General features: G+C 32.1%; 3 protein-coding genes across 3 annotated transcripts in view; 1 reads left to right on the top strand and 2 right to left on the bottom strand.

Annotated features, from left to right (window-relative positions):
• LOC108910020 (sorting nexin-27) overlaps positions 1 to 17,024 on the bottom strand; it is a 31,944-nt gene extending 14,920 nt beyond the window's left edge. Inside the window, exon 1 of the mRNA XM_018714513.1 lies at positions 16,709 to 17,024. Within this exon, the coding sequence (XP_018570029.1) occupies positions 16,709 to 16,965 (257 nt within the window). The 5' untranslated portion in view covers positions 16,966 to 17,024. The remainder of the gene's footprint in view (positions 1 to 16,708) is intronic.
• Positions 17,025 to 18,595: 1,571 nt separating this feature from the next.
• Positions 18,596 to 21,711, bottom strand: LOC108910013 (ras-related C3 botulinum toxin substrate 1). Its single transcript, XM_018714500.1, has 4 exons — positions 21,256 to 21,711; positions 21,067 to 21,194; positions 20,774 to 21,006; positions 18,596 to 20,722 (listed from the first exon to the last, which is right to left on the bottom strand). Exons 2-4 carry the CDS (start codon positions 21,180 to 21,182, stop codon positions 20,484 to 20,486), a joined length of 588 nt encoding a protein of 195 aa, XP_018570016.1. The 5' UTR covers positions 21,183 to 21,194; positions 21,256 to 21,711; the 3' UTR covers positions 18,596 to 20,483.
• A 159-nt stretch (positions 21,712 to 21,870) lies between these two features.
• LOC108910003 (probable pseudouridine-5'-phosphatase) overlaps positions 21,871 to 26,548 on the top strand; it is a 10,845-nt gene continuing 6,167 nt past the window's right edge. Inside the window, exons 1-2 of the mRNA XM_023454759.1 lie at positions 21,871 to 22,044; positions 22,213 to 22,489. Coding sequence (XP_023310527.1) covers positions 21,984 to 22,044; positions 22,213 to 22,489 — 338 coding nt within the window. The 5' untranslated portion in view covers positions 21,871 to 21,983. The remainder of the gene's footprint in view (positions 22,045 to 22,212; positions 22,490 to 26,548) is intronic.

The raw sequence follows: 26,548 nt of genomic DNA, 5'->3' as shown, positions 1-26,548 counted from the left end.
TGTTTTACAAACGCTTTTTTTTGTTATTATTTTATTTGGGTAAATTTAAATGGTAACAATGAATAAATAAAACATCAAGGATTTTATTTTTGTGCTTACTTTTGTTCTACACGTTTTACTTTTCAAGATTTCAGTACCTAAATATGCCAGAAATTTCACCATTTCTCGGCCAGGGATATGGCCACCTTAATCGTGGACATTATTATCGGATTGGTCTCTTACAGATATTTTATAGCATGTTTTTTTTATATTATCAAATAAACTGCAGAAACCATTATAATAAATAATTATATAATGAACTTTTTTTATAAAAAAAAGATTGTCAGTTGTGCCCGGCTTGAGCGAATAGTGGCGATTTTTTGAAATACTAAGTCTTGTTTAATAAATAAACCAGTCATTTAAAAAATGTCCAAAATTACGAACATGCATATGTATATAGTTTTAAAAGCATATAAATTTGTATTCTGTTTTATTGTATTTGAGCCTGCAAAATATTAAATAGGTTATGCAGATACTTACGTTATTTATTTTAATATCTTATATGTATATAATCGGCTATAGTACAGAGCATGCCGTGACAATCTTTTAAATTTGAATGCAACCGCGCCTAATTATGGAACATGCGCAAAACACACGGAGTACGTCTCGCCCCCCCTTTTTGGAAACAAGGTCATCCATTGAAACTATAGGTAATGATCAGTATAGGATAGAAGTATGTGGGTAAAACAGAAGGAATCGCGAAGGCGACACTGACTGCAAACAAATGTCAGACGGACTCTTTTCTGTTAACAAATGCGTGATGTGTTAATCATTTTTGTAGTTGTACGTTAAGTTTTTGACAGGTAGTGGTATCAACAGGAAACTGTGACGCTTGAAGTAACAGTGTTGGATGAAATTGGAACTTTATGGTTTCTTTTAATAAAACAGAGCTGTTGCAGCCTACATACCATCACATTATTCTGCAAACTTGACACAATATTTAAGGTTAGGTTCATCTTTAGACTCTACACACTTAAACTGATTCTGAGTTTTTAAACACAATTTATACTACATGTAAATGTAGAAATTACAGGTTTCAACTTAAATTATCTGTTTATACAGGTCTGGCCATATTTTTATTTCCGATACAGAGTTAATAAATTATAAATATTTCACCAGTCTCCCCTAATAATTCTGACTCCGCCACCATATCATTTGTATAAATTTATGCCATCGATATAAGGGAATAAAAAAACGCATAAGAAATGCGCAAAGCCTACAGTTCTAAGCTCTCCTTGACTATTGGTTTATTGTCTCTGTCTTGCTTTAGGCATTTGGGAACAACGTACGTCTAAGATACGTACATACGGAAGATAGAATACTGGACAATAATTACGTTTTTGATTTATTGCGATGGCATAAAGACTACAAGCCACGGCCTGGAATTGACAGCAGTGTTGCCATACGTACAGTAATTACCCTATTTGTACGATATTTTTTTACGACAATGATAAGAGGTTTTGAGACCATACTAAAGCATTCCAAGTTTATTACAAATTATTTATAACCTTTAGTAAAAACTATAGTACGATCATATTCGATGCAAAGTAATAAATCATTGTCTGTCAAGGGAACCAATGAAGTACGCCTTTAAGGGTTTTACAAATTGAATAATTTCTTTATACATTATGAAGNAAAGCCTACAGTTCTAAGCTCTAAGCCATACGTACAGTAATTACCCTATTTGTACGATATTTTTTTACAACAATGATAAAAGGTTTTGAGACCGTACTAAAGCATTCCAAGTTTATTACAAATTATTTATAACCTTTGGTAAAAACTAAAACCTTATTCTAAAATAAAATGAATGGTAATTCCTAAGCAAAATAATGAATTATTTTCAAATGCTTATTAAATAAAAGTTTATTAACTAATAAGGTGTTCAAACAAGCCACCTGCTTGAGCTTCACAATACCCTATTTTAAGTCGTAATTCGTCCTAAATTGCCGTTCTTTCGTGTCGATGTTTGTAGAGAAGTTGCGTTAAATGACCCCATAAAAAAAAGTCGCAGGGTGTCAGATCTGGAGATCGAGGAGGCCAAGGTATGATACCTCTTGTGGAAATAAGCCTTTTAGGAAAAGATGTTCCAAATAATCTTGAACTGGCCTTACGTTGTGTGCAGGACTTCCGTCTTGCTGAAATCAAATTTCCTCAAAATTTACATCCAAGTTTCATACAGCTGGTACATTATTTTGTAATAAATGCAAATATCTCTCAGCATTGAAGTTACCATCAATAAAAAAGGGACCTACAATATTATCGTCTAAAATGCCAGCCCAAACATATACCTTTTGAGAGTACTTCGTTCTTAATGATATAGGTTCTTAAATGCTTGTTTTCCCGGGACATATTGGACCACTGAAGAATTAAGAAAGTCAAGTAGGGAAAAAGATAATTCGTCTGTAAATAAAATCTGCCTAGCAAATTCATTATTTTCATCCATTTTTCCCTAATGGATTCACAAAACTCCATACGCCTTATTTGATCACCAGGAATAACTTCTTGAGAAGTTTGCATTTTATAGGCTTTGTAACCAACCTCTTGCGACGAACTATACGACTTGGAATGTCAAGTTCTTCGGAAATTTGGGAGGAAGAACACGGCTCACTTACTTCCACAACATTAACATCTTTTTCTCTCATTGCTTCAGGAATTAGACCAGGTTCCTGATTGCTACATTTCGTACACCAATTAACACATCCAGACACCTCAAACTTATGAAAAATATTCAAAACAGTTCGTCGGGGTATGAAAATAATAAATCGACCAACGACTTCCTCTGCACTTTCTTCGCGACAATACCATTTAATATACATTTTTTGTTCGACACTGTATACCATTTTTATTTTGTAATATTCCTTCTACCTCTTACGAAAGGTTTGAGTGGAATAATAATAAAAATAAAACGAAACAGCAAAACGCTTTAGGTGTTCGGTCGTTTCACAAAAAATGCAACGGGGCACGTGCGCTCCCACAGCCAACCAATTACGAGAGTCCGAGTCGGAGCCTCGATGATATATGTTATGTCCGACCTCTTCCACCAGAAGTCCATAGGGGAGATGCGTGTAATTTACTTAGTCTATGCGAAAGACAGCTACAGCTACCGTTTGTGTCTAACCTTATGATATAGCCGACCGTTTCCTATCAGCGACCCTGTGTCTTTTGCAATAAAAAATTTTTGTGTCCACCAACTCAGAACCAACTTGGATATAACAAACTAACCATGACATGTGGTTGTTCGTGAAAAAATGCCAAACCGTTCATTCACAAACTAATTTTTATTACAATATAACTTACGAGATAAGGAAGTGTTAAACAAAGTATAAATGAAAGTGATCAGAAAACAACAAAGTAAAAATGAATCTACTGTAATACTGCACAGAAATAATCATTTGTTTTGAAAGATTCAAGAATTTCTATATCTATTTTGTTGTACAGAAAAATCCTAAATATTATGTAGAATAGGAATCCGAGTTTGCTTATTCCAAAAAACTATTGCTAAATTCAGGGGAACAACAAACATACAAAAAGAACGAAAAATTACCCATTTTTCGACATATTTTTCCCTGTAACATTGAAAGTTACATACATAAAAAAAGTCATCATTTATTTTTTATTTATTTGACGATTTTCTATAAAGTTACAACTGCGAATCAAAAAAGTTGAATTTTGCATTAACAACGGGTGAAAAATAGTAGAAAATCATATGTAAATTATTTGGAGCAATTTTTAAAATTAGTAAATATTTATAAATATTGATTAAACTTTGTGAACTTTGTAAAAATTCTGCAACGATCGATCGTGTGGTTTTCGATTGACAGGATTGTTAATTAAAAAAATTTCAAAATGTTTATCGCGTACCGTGGGTTTAAATTAAGGTTTAGAAAGGGCACACAATTTTTTAGAGGTACTTGTCATAATAAACAATGATCAATACTAAAAATACCTATTTTTACACTTTAACCATTTAGAATTTTTTTAAATATTTCAACATTTTACTCTATAAACAATTAATTATTATTTACTGCACAAGGAATTTTCTATGCATAATTGTTTAGAGTAAAATGTTGAAAAATTTTAAATGGTTATAGTGTAAAAATAAAAATAGTGCATTCGAGCCGAGGGTGGACATTTTGAACAATTTTTATAGTCCTAAGATTTGTTATTTTGGTTAATAAAGGTTCATCAATGTTTAAACTTTAAACACAAATAACAATGATTGTTATAGCAACCATAATTTTTATTTGTCGGGCAACTTTGATTGAAATATGAAATTATATTTTTTAAAATGCTTGTAACTTCTAAAAAAAAACGAATCGGATCTGTTCATATAAAAAAAAAAAATTTGAAATTAAAATTAACACAACTACCATCTGTCAAAGTTTGTCCTAGAGCTTGTTGAACACCCTGCATATAGGCGATGCATAAATTAATGAATATTAATATTTTATAAAACAGGTATTTACAGAAATTGCAGGGACCCTAGTATCTCCACGTGTATTTTTAAGTAAACAAAAACGAAATACAGGTATTTCTCTGTCCAAGAACTCCGAAATTTCAATTATTCATACGGTATATTCGTAAGGAGGATTTTATACCGTTCTAACCACAGTAGCTATGTAAAACTGCGAAAATACAAAACAATGAGTTACTGTTCACTAAATCGGAAGTAGCATTATCATGTTACGTACGGATAAACCAATTTTTATTACATCAAATTTCTAGAAACAATTACGACGGAATATTTCGCGTTTCAGATTAAGAATCGGCCTATCTAATTTTATGATTTCATCACTTTTCACTGGAATATACTATAATAATAAATCGGCATATGATTACAAATAGGTGAGCTCACAATGACATCAATATTTTTTTTGGTAAAGTCCTAAGTGCCAATTCCATCGATTTATACGACATTTTACGTCAACAGAAACTGAATACCTTATTCTGTTAATAACGGTAACCTTTTCTATTGACCAATTAACCTATTTAGCCTATCATTCCCTTTAATCGACTTCACTGTATTTCCATTTAGATAATTATTATCGAGTGGGAGATTCAAAAAACAAATTCACAAATTACGCAGCGGCAATTAATTGTAGAAAACAAATTGTCGATAATGATATGTTTATATTCAGTAAAATTTCGGAATTTCCTTTATGTATCTGATTATAAGAGATGCCCATGTTAAACTACGTTACAATCTCGGTTATATTGAAATTCTGATTATACGTTGAATCGTTGTACCGAAATCGGAAAAATATCCTTGAAATTATTGGACCGGCAAATTATTCCAGCTATTGAAAAACGCGGAAGTATCCAATCCACGCTAATATGTGCAACGAAATCAGGGCAATCCAGTGGCTTACTTACTCAAGTATGGTATCCCTCAAGGGTTTCCTTACGGAACTGCTTCAGTTACCATGCGTTTATGTAAAAATTAAATTAAACTAACATTGAAATTACACACTGTGCAAATTGCCCAGGCGGAATCTGTTTCGGGTTGGGTAAAACGCATATGATCGGAGATTTTTGCTTCAACGGCTTCAGAAAAGATCATTTTTCTATGCAAATAAAAAAAACGTGGGTTTTGTTTAATTGTTATTGCAAAAAAGTATAATAAAATAGCAAAAAAAAACATTTTTTTCTTGGATTTCTCGTCGACAACTTAGCAACTATTCATTTTAGATAAAAATGGAAGAGGAAAAACAGTTTTGTAATTAAATTTTGAACAAGATAGAGTTTTCCTAAATCCCATGTAATTGTTATCAACAATAAATTATCCGCAACAGATTATTTTTTGTAATGTTTTTAAAAAACTAAATTAATTAAAAAAGGCTAGGAAGCTGTGATATATTTATTGGAATGAAAAATACAGTTGATAAATCCTTTTAATATATTTAATAATTTATAAAAACATCGTAATCCGTACCCAGCAATATTTAGGGTTACATAAAGTTTTCTTTACTTGATTAATATAATTAGTAATACTTGAGATAAAATTATTTGTACGGAATAACAAAGGAATATAAATATTTCTCAGCAAACTTTATACCTACCTAAAAAATTAGTTATAATTGCAAAACTTTTGTAATATTACTAAAATAGAGATTAAAAACACGAACAGTGAATAATATGTAATTTCTATCACAGAACCTTCAAAATTGCATCCAACATTTTCTTTGACTTGAACGAGATGGGCGCGAGTGTCATTTCATTTCTTTAGAACTAAATTAATATAATTCTTGTTGTTTTACCAGTTCGCATGATTTACGGATTTTAAATAAAGGATACAAATAACCTTGGGAATTTTGGGAAGGCAATAAAAAGACTTGACCCTTTTGTGTATTTCTCCTTCTGGAAAGAGTAATTTTACCTTTTCCACATAGCACCCGCTAAATCCTAAATCCAACACTGTTCATTGAATCAACTGAGGTAGCAATGGACTACGCCTAACAACAGCACAACAGCTAGTCGTTGGGATAGTTACGGCCTATTATTTTTTCGAACGCTAGCAAACCTGTAGAACAAGAAGGCATCTCCGACATCGAGAACCAGTAATCTAAGATCTTCGCGTTCTCTAGTCTCAACGCACCATGGAGATTCGCGATGACCCATCTCTGGGTACAGGATGATCGCGGTAAAGTAAGTTTGTCTGGGAAAGAAATATTCATGTTCTTATCAATGTTACGCCCAAATTTCGGTTCAGTGTCTGGTATACCTTCGTATATTCAACTGTCAAATTGTTATTCAGTTACAAATATCAACAAATTTGACACGATTGACGGCCTTGGAGTTAAAAATGCATCGACATTCCTTCCTGTTCAGTAGCGAGTGAAGAATAGTAATTATAACTAAATCAGTTGAAATGCCAGAAGGTCTCCCTGCATTTTTGCATACCTATCTAGAAAGATAAGTGACAAGTAAATTCCATCTACTTTCAAGGTACTTGCAACACAGATTAAAAAAGCACATTTAAAACGACTTTTAGTGTCCGCTGTCGCGCTTTCCAAATACGGCAGGAGCCAAATATATTTTTTTGATAAATTATCGGTACAGAGCATGTTATCAGAACAGAGACGCATAGGCGTACCGTTAACTTTTCCTCGTGTGGGTCTCATTTACAACGAAAATAGAAAACCAAGTTAAACAGGAAAGAATTAGGTACTTCCTAGAATATTTTGTAATTAACAATTTATCATATTCTTCAAATAACGACAGTTATACGTTAATTTAGTACGAAATATCTATGTAAATAGTTGGCACGCCAAATACAACCCTGGTTAACTTGTAGAATTTATTAATGTACACATTGCCATGCAAAACACCTACGAAAATATGTTGAATTTGATTTTTATTAATAATAAATTAAATAGACTGACACTTCTGCATATTTCTCGAAATAGGTATGCGATTTTAATTAAATAAATTCTTAGGTCTAATTTTAACTGCGACGGAAATAATAACTTCTGTACCATAAACAATATAATAAATAAATTAAAACTAGATTGCGAAAAATCTTTAAATCGTGAACAAAATTAAATTAAACCAACGAAAAAAAGTTAATTAACGTTTTCTTTCCGGAAAAAGCTGATGAAATATGAACTTGCAACTGTAACCAACATCATTAACGAAAATAGCCTATTAATACTGGGTGTAACACTAAAAAGTGACAACAATGAAGAAGCTTCTACTAAATTTCAGAATATTTTCTTGTATAAAAAATTGTTCTTAAAACCTTCGTTTTTCAGGTAGAATATACAGGGTGATTCAGAACTTATCAAAAAAAAAATACTGGATGTACAGGGGACCCTAACAAATACAATTTTGTAAAGAAAAAATCAAAAAGGTCAGTTCGAAATTGATTTAAAAATACACTTCTGCACGGCACTGGAAACTGGTCCACTGTAAAACCTGACCTCGCACAATGCGACCGGTATGGCGGCGTGATAAAAACGGACAAAAACTTTCGCAAGGAAAGAAATATGTAAATAGAATTTTATCGCACCTATTTTATATCGGCAAATTCAAATGCTTTTGCCTTTATTAATTATTAATAAAATTAATTTGTGTTTTTAAATAATAAAATCATTTGACATACCCGATGCTGCAACAGCAATTGTTCAAAATTTTATCCACTCACGTGTAAACACATTTGGGTCCGTCTTACTCACTTTCTACGAACTAACACAAATGATGTCTTGCTTCACCATAACACAAATACTTCACCATAATACAAATGTTGTCTTGCTTCACCATAAATTAAAACGATATCCATCAACTCTGAGTTGCTATACACGCAAGCCATTTTTGACACTAACTACTAAAAAACTGATGTAAATACCACAGATAACAGGTAAAAACTACCGCAACGACGGATTTCAGTATTAGGAGTCACATGGCTCTCCACGCGTATTGCGAATGACGCTAGAGACTACAGTTGTCCAGCTATGTAGTGGTTTAATGTGCTATAACTTCAATAATTTTTTTCTCAGAAACTATAAGGATTTTACAAAAATTTTTTTTACAATATTGACTCCATTTCTCATGCCGCATCTATTCCCAAATTTTTTTGGATAAGTTGTGAATCACCCTGTACTGAAATTAAATTGTGGGTCCACAGTACACAGACAAAATAGCATTAAACGTGAAAAAATCAAGCCTCAGCTCGAATCAGTGGTGAGGATGTCTATAGCACCTAAGCAACGCTGTGAAGATTTTTTTTTTCAACCGTTTCTAATTCGTAATGTACACACATTCAAGCTATTTTCAGCAACTCTCACTCTTGCAGCGCAACACCGAAAAGTAAAATGATCGCATGCTCGAGATTACGAGAACGCTTTATGGACGCTTAAGAATCGTTAAAGCCTCGCATAGATGAGCTTGTACGGCTTCAATGCAAATGAAATTAGTTAAAGAAAAATAAACCAACATAGAAACACTCTAGAAAAGGGTTTTTGCTAATGGAAAAATTATTTATCATACAAAGGATGCGAGTGTCAACCTAAAATGTGTCTATAACCAAGGGTTGTCAGTATACAAACAATATTTTTTGAGTTGAAATCACGTTGAAATTCTAAAACCATGACTAAAAAAATTGAAAAATGTGGAAATTCCATCTGAAATTTTAGAAAAAGCTAATGCGGCTACTGCAGGCGTCATTCTCGAGAAATCAAAATCTATATACAACAATGAACTGAAGGAATATCAATATTGGAAAATCAAAGAAGGGGTGAAAGGCGTAAATGAAAATGTCTTGCTGGCTTTTTTCAATTTAAGTGAGAAATTAGCTCCATCCACATTGTGGACTAAATATTCCATGTTGAAGTCAACTTTGAGAGTTTACAAGAACATTGAAATTTCTAAATTCGGAAGACCAGTGGCATTTCTAAAGTCTAAGCACAAACATTTTCAACCAAAAAAATCCAAGGCCTTAGAAAGAGAACAAATCGAACAATTTTTGCGTGAAGCCCTAGACGAAGATCTATTCTACTGAATAGTTTAACTGAGTTATATTTATTAAATTTGTTGTTTTTAGGTGGCGTTGATATTAGGAGTTTTTGGCGCTTGCCGTTGCGAGGAATTGACCCATCTAAGTATAGGCAATATAGGGGACAAAGGACAGTATATCCACATCATGATTTTAAATACTAAAACGAACAAACCAAGAAGCTTCACTGTGTTAAATGAAGGATTTTGTGTTAATCCAATTGAATTAATTAGAAAATATTCTAAGCTAAGGCCTCAAAATGTGCAGCATAAAAGGTCCTTTTGCAATTTTCAAATGGAAAATGCACACGTCAATGTGTTGGTATTAATAAGCTATTAAAAATCTCTAATGTTGTTGCGCGATTTTTGGGTTTGACAGATTCTAATTTATATACAGGGCATGGTTTGCGTCGCGCATCTGCAACTCTCGTGGCTAATGCTGGAGGGGATATTACAACACTCAAACGTCACGGTGGATGGAAGTCATCTACCGTGGCAGGAGGTTATAGAAGAGTCAATTTCCAGCAAAATTGATATTGCTAAAAAGATACAAGAGGTGCAGACTCCTGAAGCAAGCACAAGCAAAGGGGCAACCTGTTCTATAAATTTACCACAATCACAAAATGATTCCAATAATCCTTTGGCATTAAATTACGGCTTTACCATAAATGTTAATGTTAATATTAATACGCAGGTAGATTGTAAGTTTGTAGCATTTTAAGTTATATTTTGCTTCTTACTGTTTCAAATTTGTTTTCTAATAAAAACTGGAAAAATAAACCAAACATCTGTCTTTTTATGTTTCTGATATCAAAGAACAATGTTGACTTAATTTAATAAAATCTTTTAGAAAAAACGTTTGAATTTGTTTGAATTAACTTAGGAATACAATTATCAATTAATTCGAGAGTTTTGATGAAAAAAAGGTATTAGAGACATAAAAATATATATAAAAAAAATCGATACANGGCATCAAATTACGGCTTTACCATAAATCTTAAAGTTAATGTTAATATTAATAAGTAGGTAGATTGTAAGTTTGTAGCATTTTAGGTTATATTTTGCTTCTTACTGTTTCAAATTAGTTTTCTAATAAAAACTGGAAAAATAAACCAAACATTTGTCTTTTTATGTTTCTGATATCAAAGAACAATGTTGACTTCATTTAATAAAATCTTTTAGAAAAAACGTTTGAATTTGTTTGAATTAACTTAGGAATACAATTATCAATTAATTCGAAAGTTTTGATGAAAAAAAATGAAGGTATTAGAATTCTATAAAAATGTATATAAAAAAAATCGATACACAAAGAATGGCCGCTTAATTAAAAGTGTCATTCTAGCCTCTGAAAACGACCAGAAAATTCGCAGATATAAAGCACGAATTGTAAAAAAAAATGTATCTAATCGAATTGCTGCGCTTTAACTTAAATTATAAATTTATCTGTTGCGGAATTTAGCCAATAACTTTTTATTTAAATAACAGAGACAGTTTCTAAATTTTCAAGGGGCATTTTTTATGATAACGTACCTCAGTACGGTTTTACAAACGAAATAAACTGTTCTCTATTAAATAATCAACTGAGTGTTCCACAGGGCTCTGCTACTATCCATCTTAGAACTACGTTTAAGTTAGAATTAAATTTAAAATATCACAGCACATAATTCCCTATTAAGTCTAAAGTGCGTGAGTAAATCGTACATCAGGTAAAAACCAGGGACTGATTCAGGACACCACGCTTGCATGACAAGTATAAACATAATATGATAAAAGATATTTTAATATTTTTAATTAGCAAATTTGTAGTATACAAAATAACACGGGTAATAAAGATTTCACTATGATCACGTGTATGTCCACTGACAGAGGGAAAGAAAATTAATGAGAGTTCAGGAGTTGTATTCAATATGAATGCACGAAATGTCTTCCTGTGATACATTTTTACATTGTACCACATAAAAGTTCAATTAAATTACGCCTTAAGGAGCACTTTAAATTTGGCCTGACTTTTATGATAAATTCCAGTGATAGCTAAAATATAAATATAAGGTAAAAAAAAAACAAGCTTTTCTAGATTTTGAATTCTGTGACGTATCCTTCCTGTAATAATTTTGTTGTTTGTCAACTTATTATTTAAATTATATGTAACAAATATGCCCTTTAACGTAAGTAATTTATTCGAGTTAAGTAAACGAACATCAACATTAGAACTTATTCTCTTGTATTTCAGTCACAGCTAGAATTAATTATATGTATGCTAACTATGCTGACAAATACAAATCGGACTCACTAAAACTACACACCACAAATGTTGTATTTGCTATGACATATCAATTTTTTATTTAGTTTTACTGATACGACCATTAGATTATGTAATATAGTTTAGAATGTAGATATTTGAAATTTCGGAAGGACTTTTAACTCATTTGGTATGCAGACTAAGATCAAATAGACATTTGGCTAGATCTAAACCTCTCTTAACCCGAATTTCGATATAATGTCAGGTACGTCCAATAGCGACAATTAACTTTTCTTTTGTCACCAGTTGTAGATGGTCTCTAGTTCAACTGATGCATTTTAATCTTAATTTCTTGATTCTCGATAAAAAAATGTTCGGTTTATTGAGCGCCAAATTAACCTTCTGCAAATATCTCTGTTTGTCATAACTTTTTGCGAAAACAAAGTACGAACCTGGAATGTACGATTTACTCTCGAACCTTAGAGCAAAACAAACACCTGCCCTCTCCCAAACGGTGCCTATTATTTTTTAGCAGAATAATACATCTATTAAAAGAATTAAAAAATCGTGTCCTTACTGCTTCGATAATTGCACGAAGATTAATTAAAGTAAACGTAATGACTAACCATCATTCGATTGTTTTGAAATACCACCCATAAAACCGGTGAAAGAACGCCTCTCAGTATCATCTGGAATTCACGTAACACGTAATCGACTCCTCAATAATAACAACTTATAATTGCCGACGATTATGATATTTTTATGTTCGCATTTATCGACAGTCCGCACGAGCTGCTAACCATCCCAGCAGAGAGAAATGTTTATGGTAGAACATTTTAAAATAACCCTGTTTACAGCGAACTAATTTCAAGCGCAAAAAATATCAAATGAAACACGCCTGCAAAGAGGGCGAATTCTACGAATCCGCTGAACCATGAGAATTACACTTTAAAACAATTGAAACATCTATTGGGAATTGTCAATGTCACCTTTTTCGGTTATTCGGAAATTGGGCGGTTTCGGCAGCTGAAATAACTTTCATCGTTTAGGTTTCAATCAACATTAATAGAAAATGCCTTTAGGCTTGACCCCGCGGTTCTTACGGAGGTCAAGAATCAATTAAAATTACTAGTTATAAGGCATCCCACACGCATTGCTGCTTCTAATAATATTTTCTTAATGAGAGCACCACTTAAGGAAATTGAATGTCGCCTTCGTGAGCCACGAACGATTTGATAGTTCTTCATGAAATGGACGCTAATAAACAGTGTATATTTGATTTCATGACAGCTAAAGTTTCGTTCGTACCTTCAGAAAAAGCTGGTATAACACGGTCATCAATGAAATTACAAGAAATGTTTTTGACAGAGTGTAAAGGCGAGAGGAAAACAATCAACAAAATTTCTACACCTATTTAAAGTGCAATTATAATTAACAGTAATTAAAAACTGGGCGTACTTAGAAACTCTCATGAATCTCGCAAAACTCCCTCTATTACTTTTTGGCAAAGAATCGCTCTTTAAAGTTATTTGCAACATTACAAAAACACCCTGTATATTAAAGCTGTATTTAAAGCTATTTTAAATCTGTATTTAATTTATTTTATTTTAATACATTTTTACAAGCAAATACTTTTTTTGACTTAATACTGAATTTAAATACAGATTATTTCAAATTGTAAAAACAGTCGTGCAAATGTTTTCCTCATTTAGAATACTCTGATGACCATCGTAAAATGAAACGTCGTTTATTTTATATGACAGAATTCGCTACTAAAATGTCCATTGACAAAAATGGTTTATAATCGACATTATTTTCTAAACGTCAAAATTAAAATACAAAAAAAAATGTAAATATGAAATTGTAATTAAAACTTTAAATCGAGCTTTAAATATAAACAGCATTTATGAAAATGCATGCAATTCGCGTAATTAAAAAGAATAATAAATTTTATTACACCAACTAATACGATTTTCCCAAATTTATGTTTTCCAAGCATTTGGAAGTTCCAAACGTATTTGAAAGTGTACAAAGCTGTAAATTAATTTATATACAGAACCTTTTATACACAGGCTGTGTCCTAAACAACGCCTCAAGCCATAACTCCATTATTTAGTGATTTTAAAAAACAAAAAATCAAACTAAATGACTCTAATACACTATAGAGGGAGCCTATTAGAGCTTATTTACTATTCTTTTTTTTTGAAAATTGATAGTCAACTTTTTTTTCAAAGTTTTTTTGTTATAGCTGTTTTACATTGACAATTTATTGATCAATTAATTCATGAAGTCGCTTCAACAAGAAATTGGACAAGTGTAATGCACCAAATCAGCTGTCAAATAACTTCATGAATTTATTCATCAAGTTCTTGACGAATTAGAGCATGTTCTAATTTTCGTCAATTTCTTCGTGAAGTTCGGAAGTACCAACCCAACAGATTTCCAGCCTCAGATCAGTAATGAGGTTATATTATTGGAATATGTAAATAATTGTGTGGCGTCGTACTAGTTTTGCATAGTTTTTACTGATTTGTTACTTACAAACACTAATATTTATATATGTGTCAAAACGGTACCGCTGTTGTATCACTACAATTATGAGTGGAAAGGTGACATTTTTGAAATATATTTGCTTCTTTGATTCGTTGGTAGAACTGATTCATGCATCAAAAAACTTGACAAAGTCTGTAGCAGTGTAAAACCACACTGTTTACCAATAAATTCGTGTATTAATTCATGAAGAACTTCGTCAATTTATTATTCATCAAGAAATTGTCAATGTATTATTGTGTAGATTTATTTTCTGAATCCAACGACGTATATTTAAAGCATTTATTACAAAAAAGACGACAAAATATTAGTCGATACCGCATTCGGCGCCCGGTCACTAATTCATGACAAATGTATTTTAACTAATCTGTGCCATGGAAAACAAAAAATAATACAGCAAAGCAAATAAAACTCGGAAGAGAATTTTGTAGTTAACAGAAAAGAAACAATACAATGAACTCGAAAATGAATATCAATTAAAAAAAATCAATTTTGTTCAATGTTTTCATTAAATTGACGTTCTTCTCGCTTTGGTTTCTTAAAAGCACCATAGTTTCTCAAATTTTCTTCAAGTCTTACAAATCTACGTGGTTCTGGAACTTCCCTGTGAGGAAATAGTTCTCTATAAAGTCGGACTCCTGCATCATGTCCGTCAATTGATTATTACTCATATTTTGCACTGTTCAGCTTATTTCAACATACAACCTACTGTAAATGACACAGAAAGAGTATAATACGTAAAAAACTGGGACACGAACGCTAAAATGACATTTACTTGCTTTGTTGTATTATTTTTTGTTTTCCAGGCATACATGATTAGTCAAAACATGTTTGTTGTCAATTAAGCGACCGGGCGCTAATAATGCGGTATTGACTAATATTTTCATGCTTTTTCTGTAGTAAATCTTTCACAAAAGTAAACGTTATATACCTACAGCGTTGAATTTAGAATAGAAATCTGCACATAATAAATAAAAAAAAACTATATTGCCATTTAAAAAAAAACATAAATACGCTCCAATAGGTTCACTCTATACTGTATTTAGTCATTTCACATAATTTTTTGTTTTTTAAAATCAGACTATAAATGACGTACCTAGTTATGGCTTGCGGCGTTTTTTAGGAGACAGCCTGTATAAATGATTATAAGCCACTGACCAATAATTAGTTTGAAACAGTAAACAATAAGATGAAGTTTACATTAAAACACAGCATTATTCTGTTTTACCGGCTGGTCAACAATGGTTTGTCATTGTTCATTGTAAACGAATCATTAACCAGTCCTGCAATGCTGGTTGCCTAAGCTCGGTGGTCACGTGGCTTGTGAAACCTTTATGAAAATTCTGTATATTTGTCAGGTACTTCATCATATTTATGTCGATTTTTATGTATCTAATTGTAGTTTTTAAATCCTTTTTTGTACAATTGTATTTTCTTTTATAATTGTCGTGAAATTTCAACAAAATCTTTTTATCAATTGTTTTTCTGAGTGTATACTCTGATTTCACATGACTTTTGATGTATGTAATACATAATATGTAAACATTTCGCCTCATCTTAACAATAAAGGTGTAAATTCTAATTAAAAGAGAATTATGGATCACCCTGTAGGTACATTTAAGCTTCAGTGTATTTATCTATGCTGTAGACGTCGTTTATAAACATACCCAACTTTCAAGCGAGATCAGAACGTTTTTCTGCACGAGACTGCCGATAAAAAAATAAATTCGTAACGGTAAACATTAGCTTAGCTGGCAATTTACAAGCAGTTACGAAAGAAAGAACGTGTTCAAAGAAAAAGCTAACTAGATTCATTTCGTTTTATAAGCGGTTTATTTTTACACGGTATGTACCTACGCCTCGAGTCATGCGATACTGCAATATCTAGTAGGTACTGAGATGGATTTTTGCATATTTTAAGGTGGGAAGCCACATTCACGAATTCCTGGAAAGCAAACTCTTGCGATACTTGTACACTTGACATGGAGCTTATTCTTCAGAAATAAAATACTTAGGTAACAATCGAGTTATATGATTTATACAAGTTATTTCACACTTTCCCTGGCGCGTAACTGTATTTAAAATTACTGTTAGTACCGCGAGCTGCAATCGATACAATGCTATTACATTCCCAGAGTATTAAAAAACAGATTCAACCATTCAACGCTCCTCAACTGAATTAAACGCGAGTTACATCATTGCCAGCGTTGAATAGTTAAATACATCTTCATCCAAACCCAAAATTACCCAACTCAAAACGCTGCAGAAATTTGCATAACAACAAACGGTAAACTGTCAGTTTGTGGCGTTTGAAATAAAAATCAATACGAGTTCCCAGAAAACAAGATAACTACCCAAAAGCTAAAGTGTAGGATGAGACTTGAAACTTACACTTCCAAGATCCGGTCTCCCTTCCTGATCCCGGCTTGCTCGGCGGCCCCCCTGTCCAGAACAGCGCTGACATGTTGCAGGGGGGCGTAGAGCTCCCCGTTGATGCTCCTCAGCTGACCACCTTCGCTAACCTGTCCCCTAACGTTGAACCCGAACCCCGTCTCAGTCTTGTTAATCGTTACCACACGGGGTCCATTTGACACTTTCATATTCTCTATTCGCGCACCACTTCTAACGACCGCATCAGCGTCGGCCATATTTTGACGTGACTATCGAGCACGTTTACGTTTTCTTGTTTTTCTACCCCCACCGAGGCGTTAGAGAACTGACCTTGCGTACACGGCTACTGTGACATTTCCATGGAACAACAGTTTCGTTACTCTTTTTAGAATGTTTCTTAACCGGAAGAAGAAGAAGAGTTAATCTGTGACTATAAATGTACAACGGATATCATAATTTTTTGGACAAAGGTAAAGGTAATATGTAGTTTGACATTTCTGTGCAAATACAGTGTCGTCACTAAAAATAATTTAAAAATAAATCAATAATTGTATTAAATATATTAACACAGTTGCAAGTAGAAAACGAAGGACATGTACATAACTATTTCACAAAAATGGTTTCTGTAATAAGTTCCTCTCAAATATATACGTTGTACCAAAGTTTAACCAAAGAATTTCCTGATATTTCATGTTTTTTCGAGATGTGTACAATTTTACAAACAAAAATGTAAGCTTTACGTTTTAGCTCCGCCACCACCACCATTTTCCAAAATTTTTGCCTGCATCTCCCACTTAATATTCAAGAAAGTATTATTTCGCAAGTTATACGTGCAGTGGACGCTATCAAGTTTGTATCTTGGTTTTCTCCCAAATGAGAAATTTTGATATATTTAAAAAATTGTAATAATTTTGCTTGTCTAAAGTAGTAAAGTAAAAAAAATATTTTCAAGATTTTATCAGAAACTAAACATTTCCATGTTGATCTTTATGGAAACATTTTTTTTTCTGAATAGCTCTTTCAACAAGTGACATTTGGTTTATGCAATTCGGGACACGGATAATAAAAATGGAAATGTAATAGAATTTAATGACATTCAGTGCCAACACCTGATATAATAAAGACCGTTGAAAAGTGGAAGTTTAAAAAATTTCAGGAAAATTTGAAAAATTCTTATATTTCTAGATTTATGAAAATTCCTGATAATTTCATGTTCTTTTGATATTCCAGACTCCAGATTAGTACACACCTCATTATCGGCCAAATAGGTACATCGCTTTACTATACACTCACACTGAACATAAAAATTAGGTCATATAATAAAACTACCCAGTTCAACAGCTGTAACAGGAAATTTCTTTTCTACATTTAAGTTCAATATATTTTTTTTTACTGAATAGAATCTCGAGTCCAACAAAATCATTTCACAAACACTTTATTACTATTTCATCAAACAACTGTAAATCATGATATTAATACATGATATTTTTAAATAATCTTTAGATGTAGAAGCCTATATGAACGTTTAAAACACCAAACATGTACGAAACGAAACGATGGTTTCAATTCATGATGCCAAACTATGCAATGAAATATATTTGCAATAAACAAAATTTTTCTATGTGCAAATGGCTCCATCTATAGCCCTACTTCCCAACTACTCCAATCTAGACTGACCGACATTGAATTATACTCGCAACACCTAGTACCTAGTACAACAGCCCACAGAGTAGTTGTTTCTTGCAACACTGGCATTTTAAAATTTTTCTAATTTACTTCATAATTTCACAATTGAGATAGTTTCGTACTATTATTATTATGTTTCAATCCTACATTTGAGGATAACGATATGGGTAGTGGTAAAAGGGTAAAAAAAAGGAAAAATAATTGCAAATTACATACTTTTATTTCAATATTACAATAAATGTGATGTTCCAAAATAAAATAAAATAAGATAAAATGTAACATTGAACGCCACTACGAGATGGCCATGAGAAATCTTGTGCAGAACAATTATTACTGAATTGTGACTAGAACTTATATTACTTTGGTCTTAACAAAACGAAAACAGTAAATTAAAAAATGTTAGTAGTACAAAAACGCTAAGAATATACATATTCCCAGAAAATTGTGAAGAACAATATCAAAAAAGACAAAAATTTAGCTGCTTCTCTCACTATAACTAATATAAAATTTCGAAAGCAACCTATTCGATGCATATCCTAACATTAATATTGGATGTTCTACTGGAGACGATTAATAAATATAATAACAAAGAGAAGGTAAATGAGAATTTTGCGATGGCACAAAAAAGTCTTATTAAAGCGTACACCTAAACATTTGTTACATTAATGTAATTGACGTATAAAAATATGATATTTTATATAGGTTCGTTAAATAATCATTTGGCAGTCAAAAATAACACATAATACAAACAAATGCCTCGAATGGAATAATTGCCAAGTTTAGATGTACAACTGTGGACAAAAATTATTTCCAACCTGTAGCACTTGAAGGTGTTTAAAGAACGAAACTAATACTCCTTTTCCTTTTTAGGTCGGATACTTTTTACTGTCCATAGCTGTACCTGAAATCTTATTCAAAATAAATGCATAATAAAAGTGTTTAAAATAACTCCAAATTATGCAATTCGTTAGTTCACTTCCTGTACTAAAGAATCTTGTTAGTTGTTACTCAGAATTTCAGTATAATGGCGATTTAATTAATAAAAGTTCTTATAATATTCTAGTATATGAAAAAATGTGTAACAAGTAGTTTCTAAACTTGGCAACCGTAAACTTATATCAGAATCACTAAACCTGATACATTTTTGGTAAAAAAAAAACATTTAAAAAGCTAAAAAGGGTTAAATCAGTACTATAACTAGATATAATAAAATATTTTTGAGTATGAATGATTATAAATTAGTTCTTGTAGAATACAGTTCTTTTACATCTAGTTTTTAATTTGGTTTTTGATCAGATCGTTATGTCATAAACGTGTATTAAAAATATGATGCTTTATCACAAGTTCAAACAATCATATAAAGGAGACTTTTTGCTTTGCTTTTCACGTTTCACGGTGCTTGAATTAAAGAAAAAATATTAGAAACGTGTTACACCATACCAAAAGAGTATGCATTATTAAATTTTGCCTAACTCGTTATTTTTTATACTTAGATTGATTACATCGGGTAAAAATTACTTAGTATCCAAATATAAAACACCTTAACTAGAAAACAGCTTAAAGTTTCAGTGGCAACGGTTCTCTCTAATTCTCAATTTGATTATCTTCCAGGTAAAAGGTGAAATAAAATAGTCACATCCACAAATCTTTTTTTATGTATGTATATAAATATTCTTAAAAAGTGTCATCACTTAAAGCACAAAGCAATGAAAAATTTTAGGATTTCGTAAAAAGTCTTTCTTTCAACTTAAAAATAAGAGAATTTTTCGTTGTGTGAGGTCGCTCGAAACAAAAATCCACACTTAAATTCAAAAAACTTTACTAAATGCCCTGAATAATACCTAACAGTAGAGAAAAATCAGTTCACTTGTGAAAAAAAAAGGTATATGTCGGTAAAAATTGTCAAATTTGAAAACATCTCTCATTTACTTAAATTCCAAGTAATCGAAACAAAATGATTTTCATATCACACATTTCAAACATTGCAGTAAAGAAACAAAGTCAAACTTAAAATAATCTTTTAGAAAGAAATGTTTTCAAACCGACACACTCAAATAATTCAAAGCAACCATTTGCGACTTACTAGAAATTACATGATGAGGCATTTGCGTTGGCGTCGTTTTTGAGGTTCGGGCCGCAATACCGCACGAACCGCCTCGTCAAAAACCTGCTTCAATCCCCTCTGTGTTAACGCCGAGCATTCCATATATTTCACAGCTCTTATTTTATTGGCCAACTTCTGGCCTTGTTCTCTCTTGATAGGGCTCAGCCCCTGGTCAGCCAGAGCATTCAAAGTCTCTCGGTCATCTCTTAAATCTATTTTCGTACCTAAAATTACAATATATCACTGTTAATTTGTCTTAATATTTAATCACTTACCAACTAATATCATAGGTGCATCTGGACAATGGTGTTTGATTTCAGGATACCACTTAGAAGTAACATTTTCAAATGAGGAAGGCGAAGCTACACTAAAGCATATTAAAAAAACGTCCGTCTGTGGATACGACAAGGGCCTTAATCGATCATAGTCTTCTTGGCCTGCAGTGTCCCACAGACCCAAGCTTACCGATATTCCATCCACTACCATAGGGGCAGAGTAGTTGTCGAAGCTAAAACAATCTTATTAATTAACACACAAGGCTGCTTAGAACTGCAATATCGTGACTTACACAGTGGGTACATATTCTCCTGGAAAGCTATCTGTGGTGTAAGATATTAACATACAAGTTTTCCCTACGGTCCCATCTCCAACCACAACACACTTTATGGGCCGGCCCGATGACATGTTTACAATTTCCTACAATCATGACAAGATTAAAGACATAACCTAAAAATTATGGGCAGGGCCGCTGACCTACCTTTAAAAGTGTAAAAAATTTCCTTAAATGCCAATATATTTAAATATTAAAACTAAAATAAAGGTCTTTCGTTGCCAAATGATTGTTTCATCTAATAATTTAGCTTTTCTCTTCACATAAAATTCTTCGGCTGTCATATATGGACTATAAATATCATTAGAGAAGTTAGCCTTTTTTTGATTGGCAACTTGTATTTTACAAATATATAAGTTGACATCAGCCGCGTCCTTGTGAAATGAACTGAACGGAGTAGTTCATTTGTTCTCCTAAGCAGTTCTGCCAATAGTAAAGGAAAAAGGTCATTGACTTTCAAAAAAATTGGTATTGGTATTGGTAACCTGCAAATATGTAGGGGTGTACAAATCACCTAATTCAAGATAAGATATAAAATAAAAATCATAACTTTTAAACGTAAGACAGCATAAGTGCCACTTGATCTTAAAAATCAAATTCAATGCGATGAGATTTAACTGTCACTATGCACATTGCACAACCTGATACAACGTTTCATAATACTTCAGCAAATTTCGAGTCCCGTTTACGCATGTATTTTTCCGCTGACGTCAGTTAATGTTAAAATCTGAGGTTTATGAGAGGACGGCGGTCAATCTGGGATTGCATTTACGAGCGATCTGATCGACATTAGAGAAAAATATCAGTGTTCTTTATCCTTTTCTCTTTATTTCGTCCGGGAGGTCGGAAAAAAAATTAAAGGGAATTCAAATCCTATGAAAATGCTGTTCAAAAAAGTGACTCACGTTATTTTTGATATGGATGGACTTCTTATTGGTAAGTTACTATTTTCTAAAAATATAATGCAGTTCTCGATAAATATTGATTTTTTTTTCTAATACAGATATAAAATTTTATCTTAAATTTAACTATTTGTTCATGAAACTATCATACATTTACAAGAAATCCATTTTAACATATATAATAATAGATTATTGATTTTAGAGTCCGAGTCTGTGTATGATAAAATTATGAATGACATAGCAGCAGTATATGGTAAAGAATATACCACAGACATTAGAGTGAAAGTTTTGGGAACCCCAGAAAAGGACACAGCCAGAATAGCTGTCACAGAAATGGGACTGCCCATTTCACCTGAAGAATTCCTAATAATTTACAAAGAAAAAGTACACAAGGAGTTGCAAAACCCAGTTCTAATGCCGGGAGCTAAGGAACTGGTCAAACACTTTTATAAGAACGAGATACCAATAGCAGTGGCGACATCTNGGTATTGGTAACCTGCAAATATGTAGGGGTGTACAAATCACCTAATTCAAGATAAGATATAAAATAAAAATCATAACTTTTAAACGTAAGACAGCATAAGTGCCACTTGATCTTAAAAATCAAATTCAATGCGATGAGATTTAACTGTCACTATCATAGATAAAATATATATATAGGAAATAGATAGGCAACTCAATGTAAAAACGCATTAAATACGCCATCGGTGTCTGGAGTGAGAAACAATTTCAAGGTCAATTATTGCATACACGAGGGGAATAAGATAAGTTCATTGAGAATAAGGGGGCATACGATAACTTCTCGATATATGCATAGGATAATTCACAAACAATGACAAAAAATGAAACATCGTATATTTTAGTGAATTTTAAGGAGGCTCTTTCCTATAGTTTTTATTTAGGGCGTTTCATTAAAAAGATACAGGGTGTTAACTTATTTTTTTATATATTTTAAAAACTAGTAAGTGAAATAATTTGAAATTGAGCATACGAATTTATCTAAATATTGCACAAAATGTAAAATATTTTCTAAAAAAATAGATGCTTCAGATTTTGTACAATGTTTACATAAGCTTTGTTCGCGGAGCCTGTCAAATTGGTTCGGGATCGGTCATACAGTCGCCCGGCTGCTTTCTGTGCTATTTCCCACAAGCATAGTATAAAGGAAGTGGCTGGGCGATTGCTTCTGACTGGTCCCGTACTGGCTTCAGCTTCTCCGCGAACAGAGCTATAACTCCATGTGCCTAATTTAAAATAATTTCACTCATTAGTTTCTAAAATGTTATAAAAAATTTTAAATATTAGTTTAACACTGTATCTTTTTAATGAACCTAGATAAAAACTTTATACGAAAAACCCATCTTAAAATTCATTAAAGTATACGAGGTTTCATTTTTTGTCACTGTTTGTGAATCACCTTCCACTTCATCGTTTAGTAAATTGATGTCCTTGGCAATTTTTAAAGGACATTTCTTCATTTACATTATTACGTTCTCAGAAAATTCCTTAAATTAGGATAATGTTATTACTTGGGGACAACAACCAACAATAGTGAAAGTATTTTAACTTTAAAATGTTTATTTAAAAAATTTCCTCAAAATGTATATGCCTAGATGTTTTTTAGATAGAGGAAAATGCAGACAAAACCATGAAAGGGGTAGTTAAACAGTGACTAATTAATGTAAAAAGTGTATTTTTTTTAATACATTTTATTTTTATTATGTACAAAAAAAATATTTGTAAATACAATATAATCTTAAATTATTTTATATTTTTCATAGCCCTAATTTTAGTTGCTGCGCCTTTGTGTTTTAAATATTTTTTGTGGGCGAGAATCTTAATAGGATCCTGATACTGGTTAGAAGTATCTTTACCTCTAAGAATTTTATTAACATTCTTGACCCACGTATTCATGTGAAATTTACTAACATAATCATATAAAATGGACAGTATGTCGTGATGTTTGCATGTAAAACTATTCTTAAACTCTTCAGAAGCCTCAAGATTACATTTTAAATTAAAGACAACATCACCTTTGTGACAAACAATAGGTACGTAATTTGTTAAAATGTCTACTGTTCTATGGAAAACATTATTGAAAACTGTATGTGGAAATAACAAAGCTTTACTACTGTAAGCTTTAGCTTTAATAATGCTGACAGAAGCTTCACTAAGTCCAGAGCTCTTTCCAATTAATTCTGTCCTACATAATTTACATTTTACTTTTTTTAAAATTTGCTTAGCTATGTATCCTGCTATATATGTAAGGAGACCTGATTCGAAAGGCCTTAATGGAGGATTTTCTAGTAGCAATACCTCTACAGGATTTGGTACAACCTCAATTACTTTAAAAAAAAATGCAAATTATTTAATACACCCAAACTAACATTCACAACTTTTGTTTTGGGAAGATTGTGTATAACATTATTCATTTATTAATGATTCAAATGAATTCTTGAAAGAAAGCAGCATCAGCATTTACATTTCGAATACCATGACTCCTAATAAAAAAAATTACTATCATGATTAAACTTTCTTCTGCATACAAATGTAAATCCTGAATTTAATAATTTTGTTATTAAATATCGGAAACCCTTAAAGTGTGCATCCAATTACCAATAGTAGGAGTGAAATTCTTCCTTTTCGAATTCGAACATTTCATACTTAAAAAAACTTGTATGGCTTCTCTCCAGTGTTCCAAATGACCACTTTTTTTAGTTGCAGCTGTCCTTAATGTTTTTCCTCCTTTTGGTGTGATTCGAGAACCATTTAGACTGTCAAATGTTTTGTCTATGAAGACAATAAATTCAGCTGTATCCATAGCATTAGATTCAATTGTGTCCCCACCTATAACTAAACATAGTTGAAATTAATATTAACTTCTTTATATATAAAGCAGTATAGATATATTATATTGGCTTCAAAATGATGTGGCATAAAATCTGCTACTTTTTTTACCTAATAGGTACAGAAACTGAAATTATAATCTTATTAATTTTTTGGTGACGTCTTGTTTCTGTTTAAAAAATAATTTAAGATTTTAAAATAATATCTGCAAGTATTAAAACAAGTAAATTTATTGCCTCACTGTTACTCACAACCAAATTGAATTAAAAATTACAACTAAAAGTAAATAATCTTACCTAGCCTCGATATCGCTTTTATCGCTGCTGCTACTCTGCAACTCAGGACTTGTGCAGCTATGCTAACTTTCATTTTTTTCGTATTGTCTATATGCGCATCTGTTAATTTGTGGCACAACCTATATTCCATTGCAGGATCTTCTAATTCATACATTTTTTGAATATGTTTCCATTGTGCCATTTTATTTTCACCATTTCTCCATGTATATGTTATCACATTGTCAAATAGAAGGTTCCTAATACATTTCAGTAAATGTGGAACATCGTAAAGTGGCACAACTTCTTCTTCATCAATTTCAAAACCGAATGTTCTTTTCTCTTGGTTTCTCCGAGCATATTCTGCTTCAGTCTCCTTATACAAATATTTAATAGCTGAACGATTTGTAGTCCCTTGGTCACATACAGTACATATAACCTACAATTCAAATTACTTAGTTAACATCAAACTACTACTACTACTACTACTAAGTACTTACTTTAAAACCAGCCTGCCTTGTTCTTCGGATGACATCTTTCAGTGACTGAATTAAAACATTTGTTTTCATTGCTCCCTCGTTAAAAAAATATGCAAGCGGTTGTTTCCATTTTTTATAGACACCTCTGGCCATAAAAACCATAGCTTTATCAGCAAATACAGGTTTTCTTTCACAGCCATTATCCTGAAAACCCTCAACAAAATCGTCTGATGAATTATAATATAGTCCGGGTTCTAAGGCCATTTCGTCAAATACTATAGAACAATATTTATCCTTGGTATCCAACGAGGCACATGTTTTTTGCAAGGCAGAAAATATATGATCATTAATCCCAGTTTTAAATGGTATTTGGTGAAGAAAATTTGAGAGTGTTCTCTTAGATGGAAGAGCAAATATCTGTCTTAGCAACTTGTAGCCTCTTGGGCTTTGCTTTTGAATTGACAAAGCAAACATTTTGTCTTCCAAAGAAAATCGTCTGCCTCGGGGTGCAATCTTTTGCAATTTTAATTGTGACAATAGAAAATTGAATGTGTGCTTATTCACCATTGCTTTCATAAACTCTGGAGATTTTGACAGTTGTACTGCTTTCTTCAGTCTATCCCTAGTCGACATTAGTTTCAAATGCTCTCGTTTTGACTGTTCTCTTAACTTTATAGCATATTTGTAAAGAACTTTGGATTTTGGCGATAGGTCTTGTACCTTTTTCATTCCTATTTTTTTTAAAAGTTGGCCCCCCCTTCCAACTGCCTGACATTTTGGGTATGGCATGGATTGGTCAACATCTGGTAAGGAAGGTGATTTCGTTCCTCTTGTGAACAATACAACACTCTCATCAAAAGCTGATGATGTGGACGGACTTGGTTCTACAGGATCACGGTTCTCTTTATCCTCTGCAATATAAAATATATATATATATATA

Source organism: Anoplophora glabripennis, unplaced genomic scaffold (assembly GCF_000390285.2).
Source record: "Anoplophora glabripennis isolate ALB-LARVAE unplaced genomic scaffold, Agla_2.0 scaffold407, whole genome shotgun sequence".
NCBI classification, from domain to species: domain Eukaryota; kingdom Metazoa; phylum Arthropoda; class Insecta; order Coleoptera; family Cerambycidae; genus Anoplophora; species Anoplophora glabripennis.
Note: the sequence above shows the minus strand (reverse complement) of the source record. Positions and strands in the feature narration are given on the sequence as shown.

Coding starts and splice junctions, on each gene's coding strand:
- LOC108910013 (XM_018714500.1), bottom strand. CDS start 21,182: ATGTCATCGGGCCGGCCCATAAAGTGTGTTGTGGTTGGAGATGGGACC. Junction 21,007..21,066: donor GGAGAATATGTACCCACTGT/GTAAGTCACGAT, acceptor AGATTGTTTTAG/CTTCGACAACTACTCTGCCC. Junction 20,723..20,773: donor TGCACCTATGATATTAGTTG/GTAAGTGATTAA, acceptor TTGTAATTTTAG/GTACGAAAATAGATTTAAGA.